This window comes from Euprymna scolopes, chromosome 35 (genome assembly GCF_053919585.1).
Source record: "Euprymna scolopes isolate OS-2025 chromosome 35, ASM5391958v1, whole genome shotgun sequence".
NCBI classification, from domain to species: domain Eukaryota; kingdom Metazoa; phylum Mollusca; class Cephalopoda; order Sepiida; family Sepiolidae; genus Euprymna; species Euprymna scolopes.
The window spans coordinates 58,167,699-58,187,334 of NC_136516.1; the positions used below are offsets into that span (position 1 = coordinate 58,167,699).

A 19,636-nucleotide genomic window follows, 5' to 3' on the forward strand; every position below is an offset into this window, starting at 1 on the left:
GCTAGTTCAGGTTGAAGTTTTTTGAGTACTATAATTGGAATACCGTCAGGGCCAGTTGCTTTACTGGAATCAAGGTTTTTGATTAGCTTGGCAACATCACGTACAGATATACATATATCACATAGCGTGTTTTCTGATACAGGAGGAAATATTGGGGGTTGACAGCCTTGATCGCAAAGGGTAGAATTAGCTGCAAAGTTCTTGACAAAGAGTTTGGCTTTGTCTGATGCTGACGAGATTACCTCAGGTCCATTGATAATAGTTGGGATGGAGCACACGCTTCTGTTCAGGATTCTGTTTGCTATTTGCCAAAACTGGTGGGAACCAAACCGCTGCTCAGCTACTTTGGACTTAACAGATTGAGCATACAACTCTCTTGCATTCTTTATTTCTTTCTTACAATGGTTGCTGGCAGTCCTGAAAGCGGCTTTAGTTTTCATACATCTATTACGTTGGAAACAGTGGAAAAAGTGATTTCTGTAAATATATTCCAAAAGTGATTTCTGTAAATATATTCCATAAAGAAAATAAACAATCCACTTTAATAAGAGAAATTACGAGTTTTTTATATTTTATTCGCAGTGTCGTGTTAGGGGTGTCAAAAATTCCTCAAAAATTCTGATACACCTACTAGTGCACTGCCAGAAATTTGACAATTACATCATACCTCCCATTGCATTGTTTTGGACCAATCATATTGGTCGATTTTATTCTCTGCGAAGCGTTGCGCTTTCACGGTCTTTTTGTATTTTGTGTTTGCTATTCAATGTCAGCAAAGAACTTAAACCTGAACGTGGGCAGAATTCGTTCCAGTCATATCGACCAGTAGAATCGAACAAGAAGAACGTTGACCCCCCCCCCCACACACACACACACACAAGAGGCATGGAGCCCCCAACTTTCATTTCTTTGAGACAGTTTATCTTATGCTTAATTAGGCTCAATACCATAAGTCCGATAGAGACTTGAAACAATTTATGTCACGCCCAAAATCAGGCACATCCTCATTAAGTCGGTTAAGAGACTTTTATTAATATGAATTGCCGCCCTAACATTTTCACGGGCTTATGCACTATGCTATCAGTGCGAACATGGATCCTTTACATCTGAAGTCATCTTATCGACCCCTGCCACAGTTGCAAACTCTAATCTTCAAAGACAGAATGAACTTGCTTCCAGTTCCTGTTGAATCAAAGACTATTATCTTATGAGGTTGTTAACTCTGTTTACAGAGGCAAAAGATGGACATTCCTTTTTTTGCAAGCAAGGATTGTAGTAATACACAACAATTCAACAAGGATCAATAAAATTTGTATTGAATTTTAAACGTAGGCCTTTGTTGTGATTGTCTTGGTTTGCCAATATTCAAGGAGCAAAAAAAACGGTAAGAAAGATTGGTACTTCTATAGTTTATCGCCAAAAATAGAGATGCCATTTTTGGAGCACCTGTTGTTAAAATCAAATCAGTATTTTAAACTATGGCCGAAGTAGGAAATGAATAACAAAAAAATTACAAAATTGTTTTATTAAAATTATATTTTCTTACGCAGACGTTTCAATAAATGTCTTTACAATTATATTTTGATACAATTTTATACAGTAAATATTTTGGTTTTAATGAATGTCATTTTCTGCTTTTAATAAAAATGTCTTTTTTATTTTCTGTTTTTAATAAAATAAAAAAAAATGTTTCATGAAAAACTTTCCCGTTTTCATTAATTAAATCGAAACATTTTCAATTAAAAAATTACGGATATATGTTCTTTCACTTTATTTACTTTTTTTCATATTTCTTTCCGGGAGTAATTAATACCTAGTTTAATTTTTTGCTATTTATTTCCTACTAAGGCCATAGTTTAAAATACTGATTTTCCCCTCTAATTTTAATCGACCGATGCTCGAAATGAAATGGCGTCTCCATGTTCGGCGATAAAAAGTAGAAGTACCGAAAGATTTTTTACAGCTCTTATTGATTCGCGCTATTTTTTTAATAGTATTTTCAAGTTTTACGATATCTATTTTTATTAAATTGTTAGGTGAAAGTACAGAATAGGTACATAACACCCTCCCGTCCCCATGTTAAGAATGGCTTTCTAAATAACGTTATTTCAGCACGGATCAATAAGTGCATGCATGACTGCAGTGGTGCAGTGGTGCACTTTTATTTTCTTGAATAAAAAAAAAAACTACTCGACGAGAACACGACTATTTTTGTTTTAATTTTTATTAAAAAAATTAGGTAAATATTCAGATACGTTACAGCAGAACACTGACCCCCCCCCCCAATGTAAACAGTAAAATCTCTAAAAATGTTAAATGGTGTTCTAATCCGTAAATATCGGCGCGTTACTTACGGAAAAACGGTTAATTAAACTGCAGAAGCACACAAGTTCTAAAAATAAAAATAAAAAAAACAAAAAAAAAGTACTATAATGTATTTTTTTAAATTTTGTTTTAAACAATTTTTTCTTCGAATTTTAAATTATCCGCCAATGAAAAAAAAAATTTTTTAATTCTGTTCTGAAAAAAAGTCTTTCTGACATTACCCCCCGCCCAAAAAGATTCGTACGCCATGTGAAAAGGCAGTTTGCTACGTGAAGACACGCTCAACTGCCGTGTAGCGTAAACGGAAGCTGTAAAACGGCGGAAAGTAGTTCGTGGGTCCAGGGGTTAATACCATGCAAACGGTAAATTTGCCCCGGGTTTGATTATCAGATTCAAACACCTCCCTCGATTACCGTTAAAAAAACAAATTAGAGTGGTCGGTGTTCTGTTGTAACGTATCTGAATATTTACCAAGAATTATTTTGATTCCATAGGTACCTCCAGCGCGCGCTAGTTTTAACCCCTCCCCTATATGTAACACAATGTTACTGTAATTTTATTTAATATTATCATTCTAACTTTTTATCATTTAAAAAGAGGAGGCTTCAAATAAACTGCTAATCTTTTTAAAAATGTTTACAGCATACAAAAATAATGAAAATGCTAGGCAAAAATCGTGTTTACATTACGACGCTTTAAAACAGAAATTATTTTCTATATAGTGACGTTTTTAAAGCTGTAGACGTACACGTTTTAAAATTCCAGCAAAAATTAAATAATAGTTATATTTTCCTGAAATTTTCTATATTTATTCATTATTAAATAAACTGTGAAAAAAATTAATTTTCCCCTAAAAATCCAATGACTGTTCAATCGAGAAAAGGAAGCAATGTGCACCTACCTTAAGTTGCGGAAGAATTGCCCCCCCCCCCTTCCGCGACGTGACAGTCTGTTAACAATCTCTTGCCAGCAAAGCTGAGGTAATCTAAGAGTAGCTTTCCGCCACCAGCCACAAATGCATCTAAAAAAAACTTAAACCACTGGAGAGAATCTCGTTTTAAATAACCAAAAGGTCATGTGATTAACTGACACCTGACCTGGAGAAAAAAACTTTGAGAAGGCAAGGCAATCTCTTTTGGTTAGTAAGCACACTGCTCTCCCTCTCTTGAGCAATCATTAATACCCCCCCCCTTTTTTTTTCACACATTCCCCAGGAAAGAAAAAAAAAAGAAAATGAAGGAAAACAAAAAATATAAGGCATGCACTTACTCGAGGAAGTTAACCTGTTAGTATAATTTTTTTTTTTTTTTTTTTGGGGGGGGGGTTACTAACTATTCAGGGAGGAGCCTAGGTCTACCTCACCGCCATCTCTGGGGTGCACAACTCGGACAATACCATTTCTGTCTGGCAGGAGGTTGAGACCCGATTCCCACACACTGGAAGTGACACCAGTCATCACATCCGTCGCAACAAATCATGTCCTGATCACCCTGTGGAGAACCGCATATAGGGCAAAGCCAAATTACTTCATTGGCAAGTGTTGATTTAGGAGGAATAGCGTTAATCCCATCCTCAGGCCTATCAACAGATGCCGGTATGAATCCATCTTAATCCTCTCCACTTAAGGATAATTCATGGGGGAATAGGTTTTTTAACGAGTGGATACGCACCGCATCCCCCCCTCTTACCCTTGCTGACCTGACTACCCCATCCTCTCCGTAAAACATCTCCAAAATGATCCCAAGAACCCAAAATGGCCTAGGCTTATGTGGACTCCTCACCAATACCACATCCCCAACCTTTAATCTGTTTTGGAAGGGCACTCTAGAACACCCCTGGGGTTCCTCCCGGAGGCTCAACAGGTACTCGTTATACTATAGAGTGCGGAAATTCTCCAAGAACTGGTCCCGAACCTGCATGGTCCTGAGCAGCCTTTCTCGGCTGGGTGGGAGGCAAAATCCTCATCGTTCAGATCTAAAAGCAACCCAGGACTCTTATTAGGCCGCAAAAACATGTTAGGAGTTACTGCCTCTAACTCAGTCTCTGAAGATTTTCAATATGTCAGAGGGTGGTTATTGATAGCTCTTTGGATATCCGATATGATGGTAAGTAAAGAAAAATAATCCATCTCACCTCTACCAACCATCTTGTAAAGACAATTCTTAATTGTCTGGATACTCCTCTCCCAAACACCTCCCACCCAACGTGAGTAAAGTGGAATGGGGCAGAACTTGATAGAGCAGGAGCCAAACTTCTGTTGATAATCATGGTTTAACATCAACCTTTTAAACAATCGACCGCCTCCTAGGAAAGTTTTAGCATTATCACTGTAAATGGTAGACCGGATGCCATACAGGTTTGTGAACCACACCAATGCCTGCAGAAAGGCCAACACACTCATGTCAGGTACCACTTCGATGTGTATAGCTCTGACACTGAGACACATGAAGATCAGTAGATACATTTTCACCTCCTTACCACCTTGTCTAACCCAAAGGTGACCGGTGAAATCCACTCCCATATGCTTGAAGGGAACTTCCAGTTCAATAAGGGATGCGGGCAGGTTAGCTACATTGGGTGGCAAGACCTGTCTGGCATTGTACCTTCGGCACAACGCACAAAGTCAGGATCGTCTTCACTGCCTGTCAGCCTTTTGGCACCCAGTACCCACAACGTCTCAGTTTTGCTAAAGTGGATGCAATCCCTAAGTGCTGGCACCTAGCATGTGCATCCATTATGATAAGCTTGGTAATGGGGTGACTGTTTGCCAACAGAATAGGATGTTTAACTTCCCTGCTAAAGTGGAGAGGTCTACCAATTCTGCCACCTGATCTGATTAGACCTTCATCATCAATAAACAAATCAAGGTCCCGCACCAACCCAGGTACCGTCTTCCCCAAGTGATCTAGCAAAAAAATCTAGTTCCTCAGGATATAACTGGCGTTGCATCATCTGCATAATCAAAACAGCTGCCAGTTTTTCACTGTCAACTTCTAACCGACGCAAGCGATTTTATAAATTTCAGTCACTCTTAAGAGTTTATTAAACGAAGAGAACCTATCCAGGGGCAGAACAATAGGTGTTTCCTCTCCATGGAGGATTGCAGCATTCCAAGACGTACAAGCTATACGTTGGCTGCATTTGTTGAGGCATGGCAATCTTGAGTAGCCCACGGAGTGGTGCCGCCACTCAACCAACCTGGACCATAGCACCAGAACTGGAAGCAGGTTTTGAACCTTTCGAGCGTCATTTCCCTGGTGATCAAATCGGCAGGGTTCTCTGCCATTAGAATATACCAAAATGAGGGATACAAGCTGAGAGTGGCTTCTAAGTCAACGCTCATCTGCTGGATATCCTTCATCCTATTTTGAACAAACAGGTTCTTGCGCACGATGATCCCCGAGATAAGCCAGGAGAGGACCACTTGAGAATCTGTGGCCACATGAATCTCAGAGGGAGTGAATCCTCCAAAGTTTCTTAGAATCGTAGGCAGGCACTTCATGGCCAGGAACACAGCCATGAGCTCCAGTGTAGAAAGTGTTTTCCTTTTCAAAGGAGCCACCCTAGCTTTAGCAAATACCAAACAAGATCGACATTTTTGAACCACATATGCCGCGAACCCATAGGCTTCCAGGGAGGCATCACAAAATAGGAAGAGTTCGCCAGGTTCACTCTCACTGATTGCCTTACAGGGAAAGGAAATGGTCCCCAATCCAGAGAGATCTGAAGAAAGTTTCTTCCATAAGGAAAAAAAATCAGGTGGAACCAGCACATCCCACCCTAATCCTTTCTCCCAAAGCTTGCTTAGCAGAATACGACCTCGCAATGAAACGGGCAAGCACAATGATAAAGGATCATAGACTCTGGCGGTCTCCCCAAGAATTTGTCTCTAAGTAGAATCATCAGGGTTGCACTTAACCGCAGCCAATCAAAGGGTGTTGGAGAGAGGACAGTACCGATAACCAAGTACCATTGCCATGAACACTCAGTGTACCATGCTCCTTCATCTTGCTTCGAACTCCTACATGGTCAGAATTGCAAGACTGTAGTTCGAAGTCTCCTTGATGTAACCGCTCAAGAGAGTGTATAATCCATGCAGCTCCTCTGGACTATCTAGACATGATGAGATTATCTACATAAAAGCGATTTTCCATCATAAATCTGCAGTTATTCATGGGAAACTGCGCAGCATGATACTGGAGAACATAATTTAAGATAAAAGGACTGGAAGCCAAAAATGATTGTGTTCTACCTAAAACAATGTAGTCGTTTACCATCCTTCAAAAAAAAAATTATCTAATTCCAGCTTCAGGTGGATCATCAAGAAGGCCTTCTTGATGTCTGCCAACACAACATGTTTATTGGAGCGGAAAGTGAGTAGCAAATCCAACAAATCACTTAAGTTTACTCCCTGGTAAGTAGATTCATTCAAAGATGGAGAGTCCCCAACTTTGAGGCTACAGTTGAATACTCGCCGAATTTTTGTGGTCGTAGTTGGGTCCGATTTCACAACCGGTCTATGTGGAATCCAAATAAATTCGTTAAATCTCTGAGGAGGCACAAAAATCTCCTCTATTATACCTTCCCGTTCCTGCTGCTGGAAAACCTGCAGATAGTCCTGGTAAAGCTGTTTCCTCTCCAGGTTTTGCGCTACATGTTCTAATATACGCAAGGCAACAGCATGGTTGGGGGGGACATGCGATATTTTATCTTCCTCCCAGGGCAACTGGACATAATACTTGTCTTTAAACAAGATGGATTGTTGGAAGAGCGCAATCTTCTGCTCATCATAATCTGTTAGTCCTTGTTCCCTTATTCGTAGCAACTCCACCCCAAACATTTTCTCTAACCCCCTTTGCACGTCACTGTCCGGGAAAAAATCACTAAGCGGATCCTCATACATGCTCTGTGACTCCAGCACGAAACAAAGTTGAGAGGGGCTGACTTCAGCCATTGATGCTAGGACAGAATTGAAGGTAAGGCTCTCTGCAAAGCAGATTTACAGAATAGAATTTCTCTTCCATGGACCAAAATCAGAACTATTCTGGAAATAGCTCACATGGAAGATGAACTTTCTAGTAAATCATTTGCTGCATTGCAGAAATCTGTTACCGAATATTTGACTGAAGTTGACATATGTGTTAGCAAGATTCAGCTGTTATCTGAGGAGGAGGACTGGGTTCAAATTGAGAAAGAATCTCTGGCACATACCCTGAGATTCAGAAGGGAACTTGAGTCTGCCTTGCTTCTATCCACATTTTGCGGAAGAATTGCCCCCCTTCCACGATGTGACAGTCTGTTAACAATCTCTTGCCAGCAAAGCTGAGGTAATCTAAGAGTAGCTTTCCGCCACCAGCTACAAATGCATCTAAAAAAAAACTTAAACCACTGGAGAAAATCTTCTTTTAAATAACCAAAAGGTCATGTGATTAACTGTCACCTGACCTGGGGAAAAAACTTAAAAATAATTTACATGACTGAAATGGGAAATGAAACAGGACATTCTCTCTTCTCTCCCGAGACATACGAACACAAATTCATCTTAAAAATTCATTAACTAATCAGTTTTAATTAAAATTTTGATATGAACTAAAAGTAAAGAGTACATTAAATTTTAGTTGACATATTTTCTTGTGTTTATCATATAAATAAATATTGTTTGGTATTTGTGCCGTGTACTTACCGTGCTGAAATAATAACATTATTTAGAAAGTCATTCTTAATGGGGTGGGGCTTTCTAACTATTCTGCACTTTCACCTAAGAATTTGATGAAAAAAAAAGATACTATAAAATTTAACTTGAAAATCCTATCTAAAATGCACGGTGCATACACTGCACAAGCACCATTATTATTATTATTATTATTACAACAATAATAAAAAGGTACTTCACGGGGAACGTGGACTCTGCATAAATGGATTTTAATTTAATGGTTGCCCCCTAAAAAGCGCATACGTAAAAGGTTTTCATTGGTTTATTTAATCACAAAAACTTTTTTGAAGGTACTATTTTAGGCAAAAAAAGGCTAAAAGTATTATTTGAATGTGTATGCAAAAATAAATGTAACAAAAAATAAAAAATACTAGTGTGGAAAATATAATATAATAAAATAAATTAAAATAAAATGAAAATAAAATAAAAATAAGCACAAAATAAAAGTATGAATCAAATTTAATTAAAGAAATTATAAAAATTCAAAAAATAAAATACACGCTCGATTACAAAAAAAAATGTATGAGATATATGCAAAGAAAGTGAAAGAAAACATCAGGAGCAGCAATTAAATTAAAACCCGTTTATGCAGGGTCCACGTTCCCCATGAAGTGCCAAAAAAGTGTAGATGACATCGACTGGCACCACACTATTAGTTGTGAAGGGTCAGGGAGGATGGAAAGTCCAAGGTGGGAGAGTACTAACCACATCTCCACTGGAAGTGTGCAGTTCAAATCTGGTACCTTGGGGAGGCATTTTGTCACCCAAACCCCAGGAAACACACATGGTCGATGCCAATGAGAAATCAATGACAAACGGCTGTTGCGATAACATGCAATCATCTGCACGAATGGTCAAGAGGTGGAGAACATTGGAAATATGGAGAGACTTGTTGTCACTCGGTCTCCAGCGAATACCACAGGTTACTGCCAGTAAACGATCATTGATGATGGCCTGTGAGAAACTCCTAATGAGTGAAATAATAAATATTATTAATAATGTCCCCTCCCAAATTCACCAACATCCTGATTTAATATCATAGATGTTTACTATATTTTCTTAGTTTTAACCAATATTCACATTATTGTATGATTGTCTTTTAGTAGTTATGTGAACTTCATTTCCGTATTCATGTATTCTGCACTGATATGAAAACGAAGACTATAGCCAATAGATTCCTCAACATGTAACTGATGAAAATACACTACACATTTTCATAAAAAATGGGAAAAAAATGAACAAAGAACAGAAAACCAAAACTTTAAATGTAATTTCTGTATTAAAAGTAATAGTTATTTAAATATTTCAACATATAATCTTGTGGGGAAAATCCAGCTCCCCAATAAGAGGCACTCAAGATAGGAACAATAGTAAAAAATGTATCAATCATGAAGGATTTCTCCTCCACCGGCCGAAGACAGAAAAGGTGAATTGTAGCTTCAGAACAGATATTATTACACTGTGATCTTGTCCCGAGAGCCAAGAATTGTTTGTTCCCTAAATTCATAATTCAGTTTTATCAGTATTGAATTGTATATTGCTTTAAAATTACATAATTTTACATAATATTTATATTTTATAAAGTTAAGTTTCATTATTAATCGAATTGCGGTCCTTTCTTTTCTTTTTTTTAACATGTTTTAATGCTCTTTTTAAAAATGCTGTCATATAGTATCGATAGTAACAGTTCGATAAATCTTATCTACATTGCCTGCAGGCATTTTTCAGTTAACAGATCTTCTATATCTCGGCGGCTGTGGCCTCACTCGTTTACGTCAGATTTATTTTCTTTCGTTTGCATTCCATTTCCATTTTTACATAATTCTGTCAAGCAACCAGCCATGTTTTTTCTTAGCTGTAATTAAATTTTCACCGTTTTTAATTTAATAAATAGGTGGTTTGATTCGTGAAATCTGATAATTTTTTCACTTTATAACATATTTTCGTTAAGCTTTAGAAAAAATACAATTGTATCAACTTGTTTTTTGTTGTTTTTTTTCTATTGTACTTATGCAAAGAAGATACTATGCTGAAATAACGTTATTATTTAGAAACACACTCTTAAGGGAGGGGATGGTGTTTTGTAACTATTCTGTACTTTCACCCAACAATTTAATAAAAAATATACACAGTAAAATGTAGCAGAAACAAATAGAACTCTTTTTCTTGTGCGTCAGTGCCTCCCCCAACTGTGCGATATGGCACATACTGACCAATCAGAGGCATAGCGCAGGGACCTTCCTTACCCCCTAAGGAACTCTAACTGCTTCCGTTGCGGATGAGAAAAACTCCTCTTTTTTCCAGCCAGACGCCAAAGAGAGCGGACCTGTTTCCTCAGTCTCCCTCTCTGCCTACACCGGTATCGACGATTCCCACTTGGGAATAACTACCGGGCAAAGGCAGACAAGTTTTATCCGAGTTATATCTTTTGGGCATCTTACCCTGATTCGCTTCAATAAACCTTTTCCTTGTTAAGTTTTACGAAGTTGCTTGTTCGTTTATTCAGTAGCTTGTGTCAAATTATTTATTTTATTAGGGAGTCCCCGAAAAGCTAGTGCTCAACACCCTAAAAAAACGTGAATTTAACTTGAAAATACAATTTTTAAAAAATAACACGGTACATTCACTGCATAAGCACCGCGTTTTTTTTTTTTGGGGGGGGGGTTCAATCTAAATTAATTTATTTAAATAGTACTTTAAACTACTTTTTAAAAATAGGATTATTGCTTTATTTTCTCTATAAATATAAACGAAATCTTCCTCCCCTCTCTCTCTCTCTCTCTCTCTCTCTCTCTCTCTCTCATCCTACCTTTCCTCCCTCAGCCATAAGCACCGACACCCCGACAAGCAAAATGGAAGCCTTCAGTGTGTTGGGGGGTGTCCCTTGGATAAGTAGAAAAAAGTTTAATACCTTTAAACGGCAATTACAGTAACGCATTCCATTTACCGTATTTTGTTTTATCTTCTTACTGACCAAGGAATCCTAACCAAACGCCGCTTTCATAAGGTTTTCATTCTTTCAATCGACATGTTTGGGGAGAATATCTCAACACGTGATAATCCCCCGCCGGTATTTTTTGGTGCTAAATTCTTTTATTATAATTCTTTACTTGACCTAATTTTGTCTAATATAATGTTTATTTCAATCAGTCATTAAATGCAAATGTATCTAGAATACCCCCCTCAAGACAAAGAAAGAAGAAAAAAAATAAAAATAAAAAACGGTAACTATATCTGACGGTATCACGTCGAATCCTCAATATAAATTCATTCGGAAATATGGGAAGGGAATTTATCTTCAAATACCTTTAATTTCAAATTAGAGCTACGAAGTTTACTAAGTAAATATTAATAAGTCCTTTAAACCCTTTTTTTTTTAATGGAGAGTAGACAACGCATTGTGGAATCGTTATCGGCAGCTCTTGTTACTCTTGCTTCTCCTTATTTGTCCCTCAGTCCTCATTTTTCTCAATGGGTGATTTTTCTGACAAAGGGAGAAGAAAAAGCTGTTTACCAGGTTGGCAGTATTTTGTGTCAACAGTTGCCAGAGATGTTGAAAACTCTGTTCCTTTGTCTATCCTTGTAGCCATGTCACTAATAAGGGTGCTGGAGGTAAACGTTTCAACTGGGCTGACATTATCTGCCTGATAGTCAGGGACCAAAACCTTGGTTTAACGCCATTGGAGGCTGTCCTATCAGCAGGTGCAAAGTACTGGGGCTGCTGTATTGCCATTCGGTGAATGGATTCTGGACCATGCAGTAGCTTCTGGTGGGGCCTCTCGATGCCATATTAGTGGGTAATTGTTACGGCTTTACCTTTTTTGCCAAAAAATAAAAATTTTTATTTCTTTTTCTCTTACCTTCCCTCTCTGCCCTGCTCTAAGCAAGTCTGTCAACCTATTCCCTAAATCCCAATCATGAAAGGTCTCTAGAAAAAATACACGATTAAACCCAGATCTCCAACTTCCAACACAGACCCCCACTACCATGTCTCCTTCTCCAACATCAGGGGTCTACGTTCCAACCTTCCAGAGGTTCAAACTCTATTACAGGAGACAAAACCAGACCTATTATTCCTAAGCGAAACTAGCATTGGACCGACTTCTTACCTAGATAAGTTCGTAATTAAAGGATACTCTAACTTAACCTCTAAATCCGATCCCCAAGATCGCCATGGGCATGGATTATGTGCCTACATTAAAGACAGCTTTCCATGTGGTAGGGACATCTCTAGAGAAGATCCTAATTTACCTTACCTGTGCTTCCGGGTTGCACTTGCTCACACTACTGCGTTTATATTTGCATTCTATCGCCCCCACAACAGTGGAATTACTATCTTTAATAGCATAACTGAGAAAATTGACCACATTCTGTCTAACATTCACGTCTGTGGGGACTTCAATGTTCACAACGTGGAATGGTTAACCCACTCAAACAAGATCGATGACGAGAGGAGGTTTTGCCACAATTTCTCCATTACTTATGACCTCACTCAGATTATCCAAGAACCCACCCGCATTCCCAACACTGACGGTCAGTATGCAAGTCTCCTAAACCTCTTTATCACAACTTGCTTTGAGCTATGCTCATCTTCCCTTCTGTCTCCACTAGGATCTTCCGACCACACTGTTGTATCAGTAAAGATAAGAAACAAAATGTAATAGGTCCTCAGACATATCTCTTCATCCTACAGTATATTGATACTCAATGGCTGACTGGGATAGCTTCCATACATTTATATCAGACCTACCTCTGCATGCCATGTTTAAAAAGGATGTGTCCTCTTTAGTATCACACCTGACAGAATGGTTAACTGTAGATATAAACAGTTTCATACCCTAGAAAAAGTTCCAGCAAAAACCTAACAGTCAGCTGTGGTTCTCCCCAGAATGTGCTGCTGCCATTGCGCACAGAAATAACTTTTTCCATTGCTTCCAACATAATAGATGTACTGAGACTAAAGCCGCTTTCAGGACCGCCAGCACCCGCTGTAAAAAAGTAATAAAGAAGGCATGAGAGTTGTATGCTCAGTCTGTCAAGGGAAAATTAGTGCAGAAAAATAGTTTTCGAGATATGAATACCTGTATTTTGTAATGGAAATCACTGGTGGCCATGTTTGAACGGACGGCATATAAAAGTTTTTTTCAGCACAATTCCAAAAGCCGTTTTTAACATGGGGAGGTTGGGGTGTTTATTCTGAAAGCCGTTCTTAACATGGGGAGGTTGGGGATGTTTATTCCGAAAGGCATTTTCTTATTTTCAATTTCCCCATGTTAAGAATGGCTTCCGGAATAAACAGGTTGAATAACCAGTGCACATTGACCGAATTTCTTTGAATTTGAATTCTTGAAAGTGATTTTTTGATGGAATTAGTTAGAAATGACGTTAAATAAATGTTTGCATTTCGTAGAATTAACTTCAAAGTTCGACTGTGCATGCTCACTGAACCATTTCATTGAAACAACAAAGATGCCAATTCAAACTATAAAAAATTACCGTGATGAGCATGCACGGAAGCGCACAAGAATTGTGTGCCAGTGTTTGAGTTTGGACGAGAAGCAAAAGCAGGTGTTTTAGAAATTTGCAAATGAAAAGCCGGCTAATTGGCAGCATCCGTCTTATCTGAAAATAACAACTGAGTTTCGCCCGACAACTATAAAAAATAGGCCGATGAGTCATTTGGGGCAGTTGAAAAATATTGCTCTGATAACGTGTCTCACGTTACTGCATTTCGTATCGTAGTGTGTCGATTCAACAAGATTGTTTGGTGGTGTGTCGTGTCGGTCAACAATGTTCCTCGGGAACGTGGGTTGTTGATTCAATGATATTGTTCGGTGGCACGTCATGTCAGTTGACAGTGTTGCTCGGGAATGGGGCATGTCAATTCACCGATATTGTTTGGTGGCATAGCGTGTTGATTCAGCAGTATTGTTTGGGATTGCGTGCACAAATTTGTTCAGGATCATGCTGTCACATGTGATATAAAAATATATATTATTTTTTCGTTGCTCTCTCCTCTCTTATGAAGCAACAAGCTATTTCGGCCACCATAGCCTTCGATCCAAAGCTCATTCCTGTATTTGATGGCAGTGAATCTGGACAGTCAGTAGTGGAGTGGTTGGAGAAAGCCGAATTAATATGTCAACTGAGTGGGATGAAACATATCAGGTGTGTCATTCCGATGCTCTTATCAGGCAGCGCATATGCTGTGTACCAGTAATTAACTGAAGAAAAGTGGGCCGATTTTGAGTGTATAAAGAAAACACTGTACACAGCATTTGCTTTGGATCCTTTCGGTGCATGGAAGCAGTTTGCAGCATGCTGCCTACAACCAGGTGAAACAGTCAACGTATTTTTGGCAGAACTACGCAGGCTTGTAGTCCTGTTTGGCAGCGTATCATATCAATGCCTGCAATGTGCATTCATTGCTGGATTGCCGGAGCATGCAGGAGGCTTGTCATGAGCATCCTCCCAGATAGATAACCTTGGTCTATCACATGTGTTGCCGCATGCTTGTGCCATTTTAAAGAACTGCACAAGAGTTCCAGAGCAAGCAAAAGGATATTTCACTGCGGTGTTACAAGTGAAATGGACTCAATCATAGAGCAAGCGATTGCCTACTGGATAGTGCAACGGGAGATGTTGGTGTCAGGCCTCAAAAACCTATCACATGCTATTGATGTCAGCAACGAAGGCAAATTGCTCGATTTTGTCTGGGAAACGAGCATGGAAGTGAGAATTCAGCACCAATTTCATCCCTCAAACTGGTGTGAATGATGTATTACTAGTTATCACTGTTCACATCAATGGATTACCACATGCAGCTCTGGTTGATACTGAATGCACAGTCACTAGTCCGCAAGTCGTGTTGCAAGGAATGGAAAGTCGTGTTGCAAGGAAAATGACCCCAGTGCTTATAGCAGATGAAAGCACATTTAGCTGCTGTGGAATAGGAATGGTGTATAGAAGTCTTAGTTATGGATGGATACTTCCTGGGATTTGATTTATTGCTTGGACTGGACGCTTGACTGCGTCCAGTCCAAGCAATAAATCAAATCCCAGGAAGTATCCATCCATAACTAAGACTTCTATACACCATTCCTATTCCACAGCAGCTAAATGTGCTTTCATCTGTGTCTAGTGCAGGTGAGGAAACTCTTCCCCATTTCAGCAAGACCAATTTTGCTGCTATCACCATTACTGAGCCTGACTTTTCTGCAGAGTATTAACAGAACATTCAGAAGTGGGTCACATCATGGAAATGGGCTGACGATCAACCTCCACTTACATTGAGAAATAGGCTTGCAGAGTACCCAACCCCAACACCAATTTGTGAGGAATATGATAGTGAACTGCAGGTGTGGAACAGTAATAGTTGACTACTGCCATATCTTGAGGATGAACTTGATCCTCCAAAAGGTATAATCCCCTTCATGGCTGTTGTGCAGAAGAACAAAGAAAGTGTAACCCATTATTGATTATCGGGAGCTAAATGAGTATGCGGACATGTATACAGCCAACGTGGATGATTGCTTACAAAAATTGAGGGAATGGCGACAGCAGGGACCAAACGTTTCAGTGCTGGATCTACGCTAAGCCTATTTGCAAGTATATGTTGATAAATCTCTGTTCCAAACAGTAGAGATCAAGAGAAAGTCTTAACTAGATTTGGGCTTAATGTTGCCCTTTTAATCATGGGAGCCTTTGTTGATTCTGTCATCAGCCAGAATAAGACTATAAACACAGCTATGTCTTCATATATTGACAACATTTTTGTGAATGAAAGTGTGTGTTCTGCAACCCGTGTCAAAGGACATTTGGAGAAGTTTGATCTGGAAAGCAAGACTCCAGAACAGCTGAGACTGGGCTCATGCAAAATGGGATTATGTGTCCAGGAGAAGCACAGAAAATTGTTATGGTGGCGTGGAAGTGACCTTCCAGCAGTGCCTGATAGACTTACTTCCGAATTATATTTTCAGTGTGCAGGAAACTGACTAGTCATTACCCAGTGTGTGGCTGGTCACGCATCGCCACAGCATTTGTAAAACGAAGGGCAAATATGATGACATCTGGTTGGAATGACAAAATGCGAGACCCTATTCTAGCATGGATGGTCGAAGAGATTTGTTTGAGAGAAGCCCAGGACAATCCAGCAAAAGATGACTGGTGTATTTGTGGAGAAGATGTTACTGTATGGATGGACGCTAGTTTCATTGCTACAGGCATGGTTGTGGTAAGCAATGGTTCCATAGCAGAGGACGCAAGTTGACTCCAAGCAGTTCATGAAGACAAACACATAAATTTAGCTGTTAACCTTGCATTACAGTGGAAAGCCAAAACCATACATTTATAAACGGACTCTGCCTGTGTCTATCGGTGGATAATTGACATCTTGTGAACAGACGAGAGTGCACACCAAAGCAGCCTCAAAAATGTTGATTAGGCATCGCCTTTCCACACTTTGAAATTTGGCCTCGGAATATGCACTAACAATCGATGTAGGGCTCATTAAGTGTCACGGTAACAGAGCTGACTAATTTAGTTGAGTACCACAGCAGTGGTTAAATGAGATCCGTAAAGCGACAAAAACCAGAGAACTTGCATCTGCTGTGGCCGCAGAACATGAACACATGTCTAAGATACAGACAATTCATTGGTCTAGTAGACATCCTGGTGTGAAAAGGACATGGTACTTTGTGAAGTTAGTAAACCACTATTAACTGACACTGAAGTGTGGTCGGTAGTTGAGGATTGTAAAGAATGCCAGTCCATAGATCCAGCCCCGGTGCATTGGAAGCCAGGTAGACTTGACGTCCCGGAAACCTGGAGCAGAATTGCTATGGATATAATTCATTTCGATACTCGGTTGTACTTAACATTGATAGACTGTGGCTCTAGCCATTTTACCATTTGAAGATCACTGCACCGCTAGGATTCTGCTAGCGTTATTAAGCAGTTGCAAAGTGTATTCTGTGAAAGGGGGCCACTGACCGAATTGCTCACAGATAATGGCGTGGCATTTTGAAAAAAGACATTTGCTATATATATTATTTTAATTGGAATTCATTATTGAGATGATATTATTTATATTAATTTATTTATTGCGGACTATTATTCTCAACTTTATTAATTGTTGTTTCACAACGTTTTGGCCAACTATTCATCTGGCCTTCGTCAGGTGGTAACCGCGATGGATAGGAACTTCGAATCACCTTATTGCATTCTCAGCTATCACTGCCATCCGTAGTTGTTGTCGTCTCACCACGTTTTGGCCAAGTAAGCCTCTGGCTGGCTTTGAGTAGGATTGAAACCGCTATCCTCAGAAAATGCTCATCTGGAACCATAGAGATTCAACGTCTCTATCAACTGCGCCACGGGCCCTGAAGGGCAATCAAGGTTGGATAATTTGGTACGGACCTGAAATGTTTGGGATATTAATGACCACAGGTCACAAGAGATTCATTATCTGATAAGAGAAATGATTGCTGTTGCTACTCAACTATATTCTGTAACATCTGACGTTGGGTGTAATAGGCTTATTGCAAAACTTTGTTCAAATTACAGTATTCATAAAAAAATCACTGAAAAAACAATATCCAATATATTTACAAAAGTAAAAAAAATCATGTCTTAATGAAATTAACAGCATTTTTTGGACTTGTGCGAGCCTTTTCAAGTCTCACACAAAAACACACATTCACATTTCAAGCTATATTGCCTGTCATATAAATACGCGCACACAAACATACGTGCCCACGTCCACACACGTACATATATTCACGTTCACACACTCACATTCACGTGTATATACACACATACTAACGTACACACATGTACTCACACACGCGCACACGTACACACACACAAGGACGACGTCACTTCCTTTCAAAGGAAATCCACACATGCGCAAAGACCACAAGTATAAAACGAAGAGCAACAACAACAACCGACTTCTTTCTTTTTTCGGCCCAGCTTTCGAGCTGGTCGGTCTATGGACCGACCGCGTGCGTCACGCCATTTACTACTATGTGGGACAAAAGGCCGACAGACAGTACCTACACTCTTTCTCTCTCTATCTACTACTGGTCCCTGAGAACACCACCGCATAGCTGACTGCTAACTGACATCAACTCTCCATTCTTTGTCTTTGTCTACACGCTGGACTATCATTCTCATTTTCACTACGTTACTCCTTTCTCTTCCCACGTGCGAACAAACGATAGTGACCCGAACTTGAGATGAACACACATTTCCTTTTCTTTCTACAACACCAGTCCCGCAACGAACATTGGTTACACACGCGGGGACATGAACACATGTTATATCTAAAACATTCATTCTTTCAACAATAAATAAACGACGTTTATCTTATCCATCAATTGAGTCTTTGTTTCCTTCAATTCCATTCGTTTCATTATTTCCTTGTGGCGAATTAGGGTATTATTATATCCTGGTCCGTTACAGACTACAGACATTTGGACAGCTGCTACAAATAATGGTTCCTTTCTGAGTTTGACAGGTTATTTGATTTCAAATAACTTTGAACAGTGCAGAGCTGTGCTTAGAGTTGTTCCATTCCCTGGTGCACACACAGGTGCAAGAATAAGTGAAGAACTGCACAATGTTCTGGAAATATGGTTGCTCGTGTCAGGGAATGTGGTTTAAAATCACTATCATGCTTCATACTTACGTTGCAACTCCTTATTTTCCCCAACAAGATGTTAAGACAATCATTACAACTAACAGAAATAGAATCTCTCACTTAAATCACTCTCCATTAGCAATTATCAAATTAACTGAAATACAGGATCAGCGTAATTTGGAAAAGCTCGTTCAAAATGTAGCCACACGGTGGAATTCAATATATTATATTCTGAGAATAAATTTAGAACAACAAAAAGCTTTTGTAATTTATGCTGTTGATAAGATTTCTACCTGAACAACTTACCAATGGGGGCTTGTTTGAAAAAATATTCAGTTTCTGAGTCCATTTGAAGAAATCCCCATCACCAAAGAAGCAAGTCACAGAACTTTTCTGAGTTTACAGAAAGTTACCGAGTCCATTTGAAAAAAATCACCAAAGAAGCAAGTCACAGAATTTCAATCATATGGATAATAATGTCTATAATTTTAGTTTTGACATTTCTTTCAAAGCTGTCCAATCTAATTCTGCTATTTCTGACTTTAGTAGAATCCTTAACACTGTTGAACAAGTCAATAAATAAATGGAAACAAGATGTTCATCTAAATGATAAAAACTTGTGTTTACTTTCCTGAATCCAAGATTCACATTTAAATTTCAAAAGAATGACATGAAAAACACTATTAAGAATTCGATTCTACATCTTCTACTGGTGATAATGAAACAGAATCAGCAGGATACACTTCTTTAAGCTCTGTTGAGGGTCAAGAAGATCAAAGTGAAAGAAAGTAAGGCTGTATCTTTCAAGTTTTCGGTGAATTAGCTTCAAAGTATTTTAATGGTGGATGCTCGGACTAACTACAAGCCCTTGTACCTCCTCGACATAAATATCCCCAACAAAGCCGCCAAGCAGCAAAATCCCACCCCTACACAGAGATATCTAGATGTAAGAAAGC

The 19,636-nt window shown here is 39.1% G+C and overlaps 2 protein-coding genes across 2 annotated transcripts in view; one reads left to right on the top strand and one right to left on the bottom strand.

Moving 5' to 3' along the window:
• LOC145259863 (ubiquitin-conjugating enzyme E2 Z-like) overlaps positions 1 to 19,636 on the top strand; it is a gene marked incomplete at its 3' end in the record, with an annotated part of 243,922 nt that overhangs the window by 9,909 nt on the left and 214,377 nt on the right.
• On the bottom strand, positions 6,596 to 7,279 carry LOC145259630 (uncharacterized). Its single transcript, XM_080117286.1, has one exon. It carries the CDS (start codon positions 7,277 to 7,279, stop codon positions 6,596 to 6,598), a length of 684 nt encoding a protein of 227 aa, XP_079973412.1.

Bases quoted from the DNA above. Each gene is read 5' to 3' on its own strand.
- LOC145259630 (XM_080117286.1), bottom strand. From the start codon at position 7,279: ATGGCTGAAGTCAGCCCCTCTCAACTTTGTTTCGTGCTGGAGTCACAG.